Source organism: Paramormyrops kingsleyae, chromosome 4, assembly GCF_048594095.1.
Source record: "Paramormyrops kingsleyae isolate MSU_618 chromosome 4, PKINGS_0.4, whole genome shotgun sequence".
Taxonomy (NCBI): Eukaryota; Metazoa; Chordata; class Actinopteri; order Osteoglossiformes; family Mormyridae; genus Paramormyrops; species Paramormyrops kingsleyae.
In genome coordinates, this window is record NC_132800.1 from 44,393,206 (window position 1) to 44,406,841 (window position 13,636).

Consider the following 13,636-nt stretch of genomic DNA (forward strand, 5'->3'; position numbering starts at 1 on the left):
CTGTCCAGTAGGGGGTGTAGCGGAGGCTCTTGGGTGGCTGCTGATGAAATGGGAAACAGAGGAACCAGCTAGCAGGTACTGGACAGCAAGGTGGAAGGACGGGCTAGTGGGTACAAGACAGCAGAATGGAGGAACGGGCTAGTGGGTACAAGACAGCAGAATGGAGGAACGGGCTAGTGGGTGCCAGACAGCAGGGCAGAGAAAGCGGCCTGCAGCTACCAGACAGCAGGGCAGAGGAAGCAACTAGCAGCTACCAGACAACAGGCAGAGGAAGCAACTAGCAGCTACCAGACAACAGGCAGAGGAAGCAACTAGCAGCTACCAGACAACAGGCAGAGGAAGCAACTAGCAGCTTCCAGACAGCAGGGCAGAGGAAACTGACACTGTGTGGCACGGTGCTTCCTGCCACACACTGCAACGCCACGCTAGCTAGAGCAGAGGATGGGGGGAATGGCATGTCACAACTGGCTGATCACCTCCCCCGCACTGCCCCCCCCACCCCCACCCCACACACCGCACACCACCCTCCCACACATCCAGGTCCTGCCAGGCAGCATCATGCATTTCAGCAGTGCCTGGGAGGAGTGACTGGCCTGTGGAAGCTTGCTCCAACCCCCCCGGGCCCAAACCAGCATGCAAGTCTGAGGTCTGGGTCATATTTACAACTAACAAATGACGCAAGGGTCTTTTGCTGTCTCACACACCCCACACAGAGCCCAACACATTCCGCTCAGGCTCACAGCATGCCATCCCGACAAGTTGAGAGTGATCCGGCTTGAGGAATCCACATTCTTCCCAAAGCAAGTCTGGAAGCAAGTCAGCTGAGGGGCGATCAGGACAAGATGAGAGAAGGGGGTGTGTGATGTGCATCTAAGTCCGGATGATGAAATACCAATGTGATCAGACCCACCCTGCACCATCGAGGGGCCCCAAACAAGGTGGGCCGTGCCACACCGGGTCCGGGTCTGACCTGAGCACATCCACTTCAGAAATGACCTGGACGGGTCTGAGAGCAAGGTTCCCCATTCGGAGGAACCGGGAGAAGGCACTTGTGTCCAGTCACAGTGATAATGCTGCCGCGCACACAGAACTGCTTCCAAAGGGAACGGGAGGGAAAATAGGCCATCGTGTAAAACAGGCGCGCAGCTTATCTGCTCACTGATTGGCTGGAGCCAGTCGGTCACATGGCTGCAATAAGCAGCCAGCCACCAAAAGCGTGTGACGACTCATCGTCCATCGTAGGTCATGTGACTTTTCCCCTGCAGCCTGCCTTTCATGCTGAAGCGTTTCCATGACAACGGCATGCCAGCAATCTCCGAGTGAGCCATTGGTGACAAAAGGTGCAAAAAGAAAGGCCAAAAGAAAAACTGCAAAGCATTATGGGAACTTCGAATTTAGGCATAAAATAGGGCTCCTAAGAATTAACGTCCCTTCAACACGGGGCGCCCCCTGTTGGACCTCCTGACCCAAGGCCTGGGGGCTGGAACCCTCAGTGCATGGGGGGGAAAGCAACCCGCTATTTGGTCCACGACCCACTTACACGTCCCCAAAGCTTCATCAGAAAAAAAGCTTGTCTCTATGGAGACCAGGCGGGGGGGAGGGGCCTGAGCACTCTGCTTTAAATGAAGGAAACACACAGGCCTCTTTTGACCAATGCCCCCCCACCCACCCATTCACAGTGCACCTGCCCTGTGGACGTTGATGCACCAGCCCCCCCCCCCTCACCCGAGCCATGACAGCAAGGCTTCTATAAGCCAGACCATCTTGTTTCCACGATGCTGCTCAGCCTCAGTACCCACTACCCCATCAATCTGATCTCATCCATGATCAAGAAAAACATGTCAGATAGAACTGGTACTTGTTGATTAATTTAAAAAAATGTCTACAAATTAATTACTTTACATCTTGAATCTTCTAGCCACATAGTGCCCCTTAAGCTGCTCCATCTGCTGGCCTAGAGGGAGAGGTGCCACTTACCTTGTACACCTGTCCGTAGGTGCCATTCCCCACCAGCTCCACCAGCTCAAATATTCCTGCGGGGTCCTGCAAGAACAGAGAAGAACTGGGTTGAGGAAGAGGTGAGGATTACACAAACTGCCTTAGTTATACCAAAAAATGGACCCTAACCACTACTCCCCCTGCTGTTATATTCGGTACATTACAAGTCCAGAGTCTGCTGATCTCAAACGTCAGTCACAGAGAGGAAACACCCTGTGATGCAACCCCCCCGAGAATGGCCATGTGTCTGCTATCGGCCCTTCTGTCCGGTGCCTTCTGCACTCCGTGGGCCCAAGACCTTCAAACTCCGCATCAATGGAGAGGGAGACACACAGGAAGTGATCAGACAAGAAGTGTTCAGACAAGAAGTGTTCAGACAGGAAGTGTTCAGACAGGAAGTGGTCAGACAGGAAGTGGCACCCGCCTCGACCTTACAGACACAAGATGTGACCATGGAAACCAGCTCCTAGCATCCATCAGTACTCCAGCTAAACCAAAGGTACCACAATGTAGATGGACAGCGCAGGACACGCTGTGGCACCCTGGGTGGATACGCACCAAGCCCCCAGGGTGGATGTCTGAGGTGTTAATCCACACTGGCAAGTCCCTTGTAAACCAGGATCAGAAGCCCTGCACCCAAGAGGAGGTGACTTCCTGTCATTTATCCCTCCGTTTACAATCTGACAGGAAGTTGTTGTGTCCAGGCCTTACGGTTGAGACCCTCTGCCCTAACCGACAACCCCATGTGAAATGCCGTGCCAACCCAGGGCTTACTGTAGCTGGGGTATGAGCCCATGTGTGTGTGTGTGTGTGTGTGTGTGTGTGTGTGTGTGTGTGTGTGTGTGGGGGGGGGGGGGGGGGGGGGGGTGTCCACGGGCAAAATAGACTATGCTGTAGCAACTCCAGATGTGGCATTAGGCAGTTTCAGCTCATAGAGCTTCATCACTTCTCCTCTGATGCCCACCCTCCTGTGAACCTGCCCTGTTTAACGGTGCACTTTCCCCCGTGCTCAGACCTGTGCAATAGCACCCCTTTGAGTGTCAGGGGGCACATAAAGCCGCACCCCTTTGACCTTTAGGCTGAGATAGTGTGAGAGGTTGAGGGGGGGGTTCATCTCGAGGGAGGGGGCGCCCTGATGGGACCTGCCCCTCCCCAATCTGTCAGCCCAGGGCACCACATACACAGTAGCTGAGCCACTTCTACCACTTCCTGATCAGTCACGTGACCTGCTGTGAGGCACAATTTTGAGTCGGAGGTGGTACGGTAGGGCAGATACTGTTCTACTTCAGCTGCCCCCTCCCCCACCCCCCGCAGACCACATAACTTCAGCAGGGCCACTGCAAGGAAGATGCAAACATGTTAAGGCCATTCGTATGCCTTCCAGCACATTCCGGCCTGCATGCCTCCATGTAGTGGGTGGGGCCTGTGCCCAGGGAACTGACTTTTCACCCAGAAACGGGATCCGGTGTGTTACCGTTAAACCGTCAGGGAGGGACGGGGGTAAAAACAGTACGGACAAGGCCAAACTGCCCCAACGTGTAACTAACAAAAGATAAACATGCACGTAGCTTGCATGTGTATGTTCTGCTGCGCATGTCCTGTGTACATAGCAAGAGCAAACTCACATTCCAAGAAAAATGCCAGCCTGGGCGGGAGCGCAAGAATAAAGAAATAAAGATAAAAGAGCGGGATGGGGCTTTGTGGGGTCACCCAGTTCCAGCGTCTGCTAAATATGGCCGTCCTGCTTCATTTAAGGCTGGCCGCACCCCCCACCCGCCTGCGGGATCTCTCTCAAAACATGACTTTGGGGGGGGGGGGGCTGTTCAGAGGAAATGCGACGGGATACGAGTTTAAGGGCTTGACCCACTGCCTCACGTACCGCTGCAGGAAAGCTGGCCAGCACACGCTGCCACTCAGACACGCACCCCGCAGGCTGATTGTACGACTGCACCTTACACAGGGTTGGGAAGGGGGCATTTGGAAACCCAGCAGGGCTCACAGACTCACACAGAGACACAGACACACACACAGACAGACACAGACACACACGCACACGTACAAATCATGAAACTGACTCAGATATGACACAAAGCCACAGGAAGTAGCAGACAGGGGGCGCTGGCGAGAGAGACGGGGAGAGTGAAGCAAATGCAACACAGCAGCAGGAAGGTACCGGCGCACGCTGCCTCCACCTGTCATCCGAGAGAGAGTGGCTGCTCGCGACACTGATCCCAGATCAGCGAGGAAGGTGGGAGACACTGTAAGGTCACTGCACGGAGGCACAGGGCTATGGGACGCCAGCCACCTGCTACTGCAAGGTTGCAGGTTTGAGTGTTTAACCCTAGAAAATATCAGGGCAGCCTCAGTGACAGAACAGCATGTGCTGGGTCCTTTGCGGCACCTCAGCATGCGCGCTGATTAATGTTTCTGCTGAAAGGGGCAGGAGTGGCCCCCACACAGCGCACTGCTCCCAGATGTATCAGACGTGTCAAACTTATGACAGGATGAGTGTATGTAAATGAGAACTTTAAGTGAGATCAGTTCAGGACACAACAAGCAGATCACTTCATAGGAGTGAGGTGTCGCAGCGGTCAAGGCAGAATTTTTGTGTCCCTCAGATCTGTGATGATTTAACAAAGGCCCTGTGCCCACTCTGATTCAAGAAAATGCTTCACATATATATATATATACAAATTCAAATGACAATCCCAGAAATCTCACCCCAACTTCATCTGTGCAGCATGGAGTTGGAACCACACAGCCTCTCCCAGCCTTGCAGACATGTGAGCAGATGCATCAGGAGCACTGCAAGGCTCCTCTACACCCTAAGCAAACACAGAACACACCTTGTGCCAAGCTATTGGGCACCACACCTTTCTAACGGAGCTTTGATGGACATGACAGCCAGAGGGCCCATGAGGCAGGACACACACCCAAACCACAGCTGTCAGGTAGACATCCACAGCCCATGCTAACTGAACTAAGCTATGGTCTTTCTGGAAGAATTTTCTGCCATTGTCCGGCTAAATGTCCCAAACACACTGAAGCAACACACCCACAGGTAAACATTGTACACCATGCCCATCTCCACACCCCCCGCCCCCCCCCCCAAAAAGCCCCAGCATGCTGAGATCCACTTATAAAGAGCCCCACCCACCTCCTTTTCGCTACAAACCCACACCCAAGCCACTCTCATCCAATGAAACCACACCCCCAACCCCCCCCCCCCACATTCCATGCAATGCCACGCCCACCACCACGCCCACATTCATCAACGCCCCACTTCTTATAGAATCCGCGCCCACTCGGACCTGCCAGGGCCAGCAGGTGAAACAAACCCGTAGTTTTTAAGTGGCACAGAAATGACACGTAAACATACGCCCGTATTTTCCATGGATGCCCGACAATGCAGTAACATTTCGTACGCTGCGCTTGGCCACTCAACAAGATGTTTGCAAAACTTCTTGAAAATGAAAGCACAACAGGAAGAGCAAACAAACCGCAGCAGTAAACCAAACCACACGGGTCCGTTCGGATCGTCGGCTGTTATGGGTTTTCGGCACCAATGTGCCTCGGTGAACACCCAGAGTCCTCGTCGTGCCGCAGGTCGGCGTATAATACACATACACCTCCACACATAATAAAAGGCCAGGAACCGGACCTGTGTCTCAACTTGCCCAGGCACTGCAGGTAAGGTCGCGTTGCGTAACTGGCGCCCATTGCAAGAAGAGTACCCCCCTCCCCCCCTTTGAGATGGCCGCACTTGTCAAAAAGCACAAACACAATCACACACAGCACCGCTGCAAGCCCGTTACTGCAACCATTTCACACGGGAAGAAAACAAAGAGATAAGACGCGGGGCTGGCCCAAGCTGATTGCCTCCCGTGCGGCCGTCCGCGGCGCCCGGCACCTACCCGAAGACAAAGAGAAAAATACACCGGGGGGTCTGACACGTGTGCCGGGGGACTGCGATCTTAGTGTTACACCCCGCCGATCTGTCTTGTTATGGGTGCAATAACGTGACAAACAAGCGCCCGTCATAAATGCAGGTATTAAAAAGCACGGCTTTACCGAGAGCCACAAGCCGTACGGTACAGCATGTACTGCCTTCAGAAGACTGAACAGGAGGGGGTTTGTGTGCTTTTTGTCCTCCTGTGGGATCAGGAAAATAATTCCCCTTTTACAAACGGCCGCATAATATGAGGGGCGAGCCGGTGCGATGTGTCCCCGATTAATATGAAATATAAAAATGGTGAGATAATGATTAACGATACGGTTATTTCAATCGGTGCATCCGCTCTTGCGATCACCTTAACCACCAGAGCCGGGCACCCATCGGTCCAATGCAATCGGCCGCAGTGGCACCGCATAAAAGGGGACACACAAAATTCACCATTAATCACAATAATGAAACAGCCACACGACGGCATCCAGGTACTGGCCGTAACGAATCAGCAGCACGGAGGACATGGGACGCCCGGTAACGTCTGTCCCGGTGTGTATCTATTTTTAGGGGCTCATTAGGTCATTGAGAAATAAGGCCGGTTTTATTCGCGTTTATCCATAGCGGGCTGGCACCGTGCATAAGCAATAAAAACGGGCGCGTTTTCTGGACTCACCCGCAGCGCAGATAGATCGATCTCGTCCAGACTTCGGGCCGGAGAATCACTCGCCATGTTGATTTTGCCAGATATTCTTTATATGATAGTAAAAAAATAACAAGACCCAGACCCCCCCCCCTCCTCCCCTTAAAAAAAAATCCTCTTCGGTCACAGGTCTAGGTCACGTTAGTAGTAAAGCGCCCAGGCGACGTTTCTGCTTTTTTTAAGAATGAGAGGGGAAAAAAAACAAGAAATGACAGTCCCTCTGTCGATGTGACAAAAAAAAACGGGAGCGTGCTCAGGAGGCTACATCGATGCGTGTAGCGACAGAAAACATGCCCGATGCTGAATGCATGGCCGCCTGCACCGCCTGCGGACTGGAGCGCGACCCAGCGCCTGCACGCGCACCGATGCGCTCCGCCACCGACTGTCAATCAGCGCCGTTTCCCGGGAGTGGTCAGGACGCCGGGGGGCGGGGACACGCCCAACATGGCCACGCCCATAGTCCCTCCCCCCCGGAGCCGTGCGTGAATGTGCAGACTAGGAAGCGTTCCACTGACATGATCACCGGAAAGCAACAAACCGAGCGAGCACATACACCTAATGGAAATGCACGTTTACACGACAATTAAGCGAATACGGAAGACCCCTTAGGCATAGATCCGTCTGTATGTGCGCGCACTGTAAATACAGCATGTAGGCGTTTATGCTTGGATGCTTCGGAAGTCTGAGATCAGTGAGAGATAACAGCTCGCTAGATTGTCAGGGCAAAGAGACTTAAACAAACAGAAATGGCTGCACGCTTACATGTCACCCCAGTTTAATAGGACTGTGATCCCCGTGCTGTCTTTGTTGTGGATTGTGCTGTAACCTTCAGGCTGCCCTGATACCTTCAGCTGGGAGAGTCTAAGCAGCGCCACATCGCAGGAGTCAGTGTCCCAGTCAGTGTCTGCGTCAGGAATCTGGCTCTACTTCTCTTCCTGTCCTGTTGGAAGCACAGGCTTTGCTTTCTTGCTAGGAAATCTGTCTGAGTGGGTGAGGGGTGCTCGCCCCCAACACGTTGAAATGACCTAGTGACTAACCCTGCCACCTTCAGCTTTGACTCACAGCCCTTCGTACCCAGAGCCATTGCGTTACCATTAGTGATGATGAATACAGGTCTTTATGGACGCCTGTCAAAGAATCAGGGATGAGGTTTTGGTATTCTCCATATTGGCTAATAGCTTTCTCCCATTTTTATCATGCTTTGGAAAGTGGTGCTGAAAACGTGCATGTTAAAACATCCATGCAGCCATTGGGCCTGGCAGCTTAGGGCACAGAGCAGGGTGACACCTTGCGCAGGATGTCAATCCATTATAGCACACAGACACAATCACACTACGGGCAATTTACGGATGCCAAGTAACCTAACTATCTCCCCCACCTGTAAGGGGGAACCTGTCCAATACAGAGAGAACATTAAAACTCCATATTCCCAGAGCATTGGTGGGATTTGAACCTCCAACCTTGAAGGTGTGACGTAAACCGAGAATCAAACACAGAAGGCGAACTCCACTAATGATGCAAAGGACCCTGGCCAACGTAGCTGCGATGAAGGAGAGGTAGCCGTGTAGAGATTTTACTCTGCTTTCTCTTAACCCATTTCCATAGCATGGCATCTCTTGAGAGCGTACCACGGATGACGACAGCGACATGTCGGAAAACCGCAGAGGGAGCAATTGGAAAAGGAGTTCATCAGCAGAAATAGCTTGGCTGGCCTGGTGAGTGTGGCGTGTGCGTGTGTTTGTGCGCGTGTGTATGTGTTCATTCATAAGACTACAGAAGCAGGTGGGCTGGTGAAGAATCCTATAACAGATAAAAAGATTTAAGAAAAAGCCCTACTGTGAGCATATTTACTCAGGAAGCTGCGTCTTGCAGCCTTGTGGAACATTCCAGAGACACTGAAAGATACTTTCAAGCATGAAGAAGCCAGACAGTAACACAAGCAAAAGTGGGCATACAGGCTGATGGGGAAGAGCGCCCCGCTGTGGCCGAGCTGAGCCAGCACACCGGTGACCCAATGAACCCGCCTCTGCCCCGTGCTGCTTATCTGGAGAGGACATTCCAGGAAGTGGCTTGTCATGCTGCCTCAATTAACGTCAGTACCTGGGAGGCACTGGTACCGGCCTGATAAGAATCGTGTCAGGTGACCGAGGTGGGTGGCTGGAGCCGCGGAGCTGCACCCTGCCTCTGAAAGGCAGCTGTCACAGGAAGTAGCAGATTCACACGAGCAGCACTTACTGTTGCTGTTGGGCCCTTTGGTGTGAAGCCCTACCACCCCCATAACTCCACAGCAGATTAAAATTCTTTAAAAAAATAAATAAAAAAGTTCAACCACTTGCATTTTCGACCTACATGTCATATGACGAGGTTTCTGGGCTCCTTCGAAGACACCTGTCTTTTCCCAGCATCTGGTATGTGGTATGTTACTCTCACCCCTGCACTGATTGTTCTGCTGGCATCAGAGCACCTGTGGGATCCACATCAGGGGGAGGAGCTGCAAGACAGTGTCAGACAGACCAACAGCACAGATTTCTAAAGCAGGGTCAGTTCTAAATCACCCTGCTATCGCACTTGTAGCCTGCAGGGGGCGCCCACTCCTCCCGCTGACACACAGGGATGCCCTGCTCTTTGGGCTGGGATGTTCTTGGAAGTGACAAACACAAAATCTAATTTTCTGGGGAGGGGTTCCAGTAATTAAATGTTTGGTACCTTTCAGTCTTTGGATCACCTGCCCTGGCTTCCATCTGACTGTCCCACAGTAGGCACTATTTCTGGGAGACATGGCCTGTCTGTCTCCACAGCAATTTTCCAGGTAAGGCAAGAGGGTGTGTGTGTGTGTGTGTCCGCACCTCCCCAGCCCTCTCGTGAATCGGTTTATCACCACGCGAATCATAGCCACCCACAAAGAGCCACTGTGTAATTAATGCGCATGTTAAACAGCTCAGAAAGGGGGAGTTGTTGGGGTGAGGAAGCCGGATTGTGTGTTGGTCCAGAATAATACCGGCATGGGGGCGGGGTTAGGGCAATGGAATGAATCAGCTGAGGGTAGAGTGAGTCAGACAGCCCCGCAGCAGCCAGCAAAGACCCCTCTGAACAGCAGAAATGGGACACGTTTGACCCATAACCTGGGAAAGGACTCAGCACCGGCTGACAGCAGCAGGAGGCGGCCTGTGTCTGGCCCATGGGCGTCTGCCAGTGTCTTTGCTCCTGCTTCGTCTCCTGGCTCTCTTAGAGCCGCTGCGTGCCAGCCCCGTCCAATCTGCCTGTCTATACTTTCACATCACAAGGCACCCTCTGATTGGCTGAGAGCCAAAGGACATGCCCTCTGATTGCCCGATAGCCATGGGTTATCTGATTGACCGAGAGCCGTAGGATAGCTGATAGTCCGAGAGCCACAAGCAAAGCACTCTGATTGGCCAAGACCTGCACGATGCGCCCTTTGATGTACCCGCTGACAGGCAGGGACTGGCCCTCTCATTGGCTGAGAGCCGCAGGATGTGCCCTCTGATTCTGATTGCCCCAGTGCCACAGGCTGAGAGCTTAGATTGCCCAAGAGCTTTGGGACAAGCCTTCAGATTTGCCAAGAGCCACAGGATGCAGCCCTTTATTGACCAAGAGCCGTAGGCCAGGCCCTCTAATTGGCTTTGCCTCATGGACTCTTTCCCGGGCAGGTGACCCGGCTCCAGCCCACGAATTGGACCAGCAAGGAGCTGCATTGGGTGGAGTGCGGCCTGGTATGCACTGTTCTGGTCGGGGCCCGCGGACGCCCCCACACAACTCACTGAGCTAAAAATACCGCCCTGAGAGGATGCCTTACGCAACAGCAGCACGTACATTCAGCACGGAGTGAGTCCGGTGCTAAGTGGGTCAGCGGGGTCCTCACACGCTTGGGGGGTCGGTGGGGGGGCATATTTAATGAGGGAAACCACCGCAATTAATCCATATGCAAATCAAGGGGATGGCTTGGGCCGAAAGCTGAAAATCTAGGCCGGAGGACTTTAAGGTGGATGACCTGGGTGGTGTGATGCTGTAGACAAAGGGACAGCAGGCATGCCACTCTAATGGGACCAGCTCCCCGAGAGAGCCCAGGATTCCTCAAAGATATTGATGCCCGGGATTGGCTGCTGTGGGGTCACCATGGCGATCTGAGGGAGGCGGCCTGCTCACTTTGAGAACCTAGGCTGTGGGTGACTTCTGTGACTTCAGGGGTCACAACCGTCAGTAGGGCGGAGTTTGGACTTGAGGTGCACCACTTCCTTAAAAGACGCCCTGAACAGCAATCACACACCCGCTGCTGTTGGTAAGCGTGTTTTTCATAAACTGGCAGAAATGTGCAGATCCATACATCACTGCCCGTGAAAACGCTTAACCCAAGGGGTAAAGAACAACACATTAATTTCTCCAAGTGTGTTTCTTTTTCTGATTTCCGGATTCTCCAGGTAAACAAGGGCCAGGTGTACATCTCACTACCTCTGGACATTACCTGCGGCTGGAGTAATCCAGCTTGCACAGACAAGCCGAATTCCTGCCCGTGCTGATCCCCCACACGCCGTGCCCTGCCCCAGCTCCTTCTGACATTCCAAAGCAGGAAACCGGGGGGGTCACAGTTCACAGATCAGAGTTTTTGGATTGGCGCAGAATGCTGCTATTCAGGCCACACAAAGCTGCCCGAAACACGGTCAGGACCACACATCACAACACTGTTTACAAACATATTATTTATATTATTTACAAATAACCAAGCAACTGTCATCGAGAGAATGACAAATGATATCATAAAACCTTTCAATTATATTCATTATGTCTTAAAATAATTATGACGATGCAATTTTTTTTTTTTTTATCAGACATCTAATTTGATTATTAGGTGAATAAAACCTAAAAAAAATTAGATGTCTGATAAAAAAAGAAAAAATAGCATTGTCATATCATAAAACCGATCGAAGCTGGAGTGAATTACACTCTTAACCAGGTCCAGATCAAAGTTGGAGAAATTCGGCTGCTTGGGTCCCGTCGGACTGGCTGCTACAGCGTCTGTGCATTCAGGTGGCAGCACTGATCCAGGACGTGTCGGGACTTGCGACGCTGTGCGAGAAGCTCCCCAATGTGGCACGTCTGAGAATTGCACTTGAAGCATTAAAGAGAATCCATGGGACCGAATTATCATAACTGTCACCAGCACGAAGTGTGGAAACCTTTTGTTTTTACTGGACAGAAATTCTTTGGGCAAAAAAGAAACATGAAGTCCACTGGAAAGAGAGCTCACGAGCTCATGAAGAAGCAGAGAGTGGGGCAAGGAGCCACAGCAAGGTGCAATGGCGCCCCCCTGTGGGAAGGACATCACACTGCGCATTGCATATAGAACAGCGGGCATGGCAAGATGTCAGGCAGGAAGTCAGGAGCAGGACAAATTAGCCCAGCAGATCAGCTTGGTGCGGATATATGATTCAGAACGCCGAGCAGAAATCTCTGTTCTCCGCTTGGAGATGACGGACCATCAGAGCCCCTCCCGGGTGCCGTAGGTCTCCAAAAACCCACAGAGAAGCAGGAAGCCTCCACCAATCCCAGGAAAAATACAGCTTCAGCCCAGAGACAGGCCACACTGTCACCCCAAAATAACAGAAAGTTCATGAAAAGCCAAGGGCCAGCATCCAGGAAGTGATGTTGCATCATACAGGAATCCGAGCGCATGCGGCAGGGTAAGGGCCGAGGCTTGTTTCAGCATCTCTTTCACGAAGGATGTACTCCATAAAAAAATTCTCATAACAGAAATCGCGTATGGCCTACAGCATGTTGATCAGGTTTGCATAGTGTTGGTGGTCAGTATTACTAAAATTATATAAACACAGACCTGCCAACCTTGGGAATTTTTTTTTAGTACCACAATGGTGGCACTCTCGCAGACTCACACTCGCTTGGTGGGCGTGACCGGAGTGCGCAAGCGGTAACTTCAGTTGGAGGCGCAGCAATTGATGACTGGCAGGATGCTCGGCCAATCATTTCATTTGATCCGAATGAAATTATTGTTCAGACTTTTCTTAGAATCATATGACGATATGAGGAGTTTCAATACCCTGTCGATTTCTCACCTTTTTGTGTGCTATCAGCTTATTACATATATATACAGCTTCTGTATATAAAATATTTTTTATTACTTTAGTTTTAGTTATCTGTGGACCGGCAACCTAGCTCAAAATATCATAGTTCCTCGTCTACAGCATCTTCATTTTTCCGTTCCATCATATGGTTTTGGAGATGAGGATGTCGGATGGCTGGTATTGCCTCAGGTCCAGATCTCCATGGGTACCATGGCCTCCTTGGAGCCCACCGAGGGCAGCAGGTTCTGCTCGCTCAGGAAGTGTAGGGGGAACTGGACCAGGAAGCCACGGATCTTCTTGAGCTCCTCCTGGGCTCGGCCTGGGTCCTCCTTGTCCAGGCCCGGCTTAGACAGGAAGGTCTCCAGCTCCATCATGTTTCTTACATCACTGGAGGGCAGGCAGCGGAACACCTGAAACAGACAGGATGTGATGTCAGGGACAGCCAGGAAGTGAAGGCAGCATTTTCCCAACCCAGTCTGGGGGACTCCCAGACGGGCAACGTTTTTGCCAGCCAACTAAGAACAGAGAAAACCTGTTACGTGTGTGTGCACTGTGTGGGGGTCCTTGAGGACTGGGCTGGAAACAGTGATGTAAGGGACAGCTAGGAAGTGACAGGAGGTATCTGACATTTACGGCACCAATCGTCCTGGTCTAGAAATATTGATTTTTGGTCTTTTCAGAATATTCAAATTGGTGTTATCCTTAAGGACAAAAATAGTGATTTTTTGGTAAACAATCTGATCATCATAACAAAATATTACATTCATAAATGCCGATATGCTAAATCCCCCCCTTCATGGCCTGCTCTTAAAAACGAGCTATCCCTGTTGTGTACATCTCTGAACTTAATAAATAAGCCCCAAGCAATTAAATTGCATAAATTTTTAGAGGAGCTTG

At 51.7% G+C, this 13,636-nt stretch overlaps 2 protein-coding genes across 9 annotated transcripts in view; both read right to left on the reverse strand.

Annotated features, from left to right (window-relative positions):
• Nucleotides 1-7,033, reverse strand: part of LOC111853448 (TRAF2 and NCK-interacting protein kinase-like) — a 41,636-nt gene extending 34,603 nt beyond the window's left edge. For all 5 annotated transcript variants that reach the window (XM_072711439.1, XM_072711440.1, XM_072711437.1 and 2 more), the window contains exons 1-2: nt 6,618-7,033; nt 1,978-2,043 (exon numbers count right to left, since the gene is read on the reverse strand). In XM_072711439.1, the coding sequence (XP_072567540.1) occupies nt 1,978-2,043; nt 6,618-6,674 (123 nt within the window). In that variant the 5' untranslated portion in view covers nt 6,675-7,033. The remainder of the gene's footprint in view (nt 1-1,977; nt 2,044-6,617) is intronic.
• Nucleotides 7,034-11,344: 4,311 nt separating this feature from the next.
• The window catches only part of LOC111853476 (phospholipase D1-like), a 38,270-nt gene continuing 35,978 nt past the window's right edge, over nt 11,345-13,636 (reverse strand). For all 4 annotated transcript variants that reach the window (XM_072711442.1, XM_072711441.1, XM_072711443.1 and 1 more), the window contains one exon: nt 11,345-13,149. In XM_072711442.1, coding sequence (XP_072567543.1) covers nt 12,925-13,149 — 225 coding nt within the window. In that variant the 3' untranslated portion in view covers nt 11,345-12,924. The remainder of the gene's footprint in view (nt 13,150-13,636) is intronic.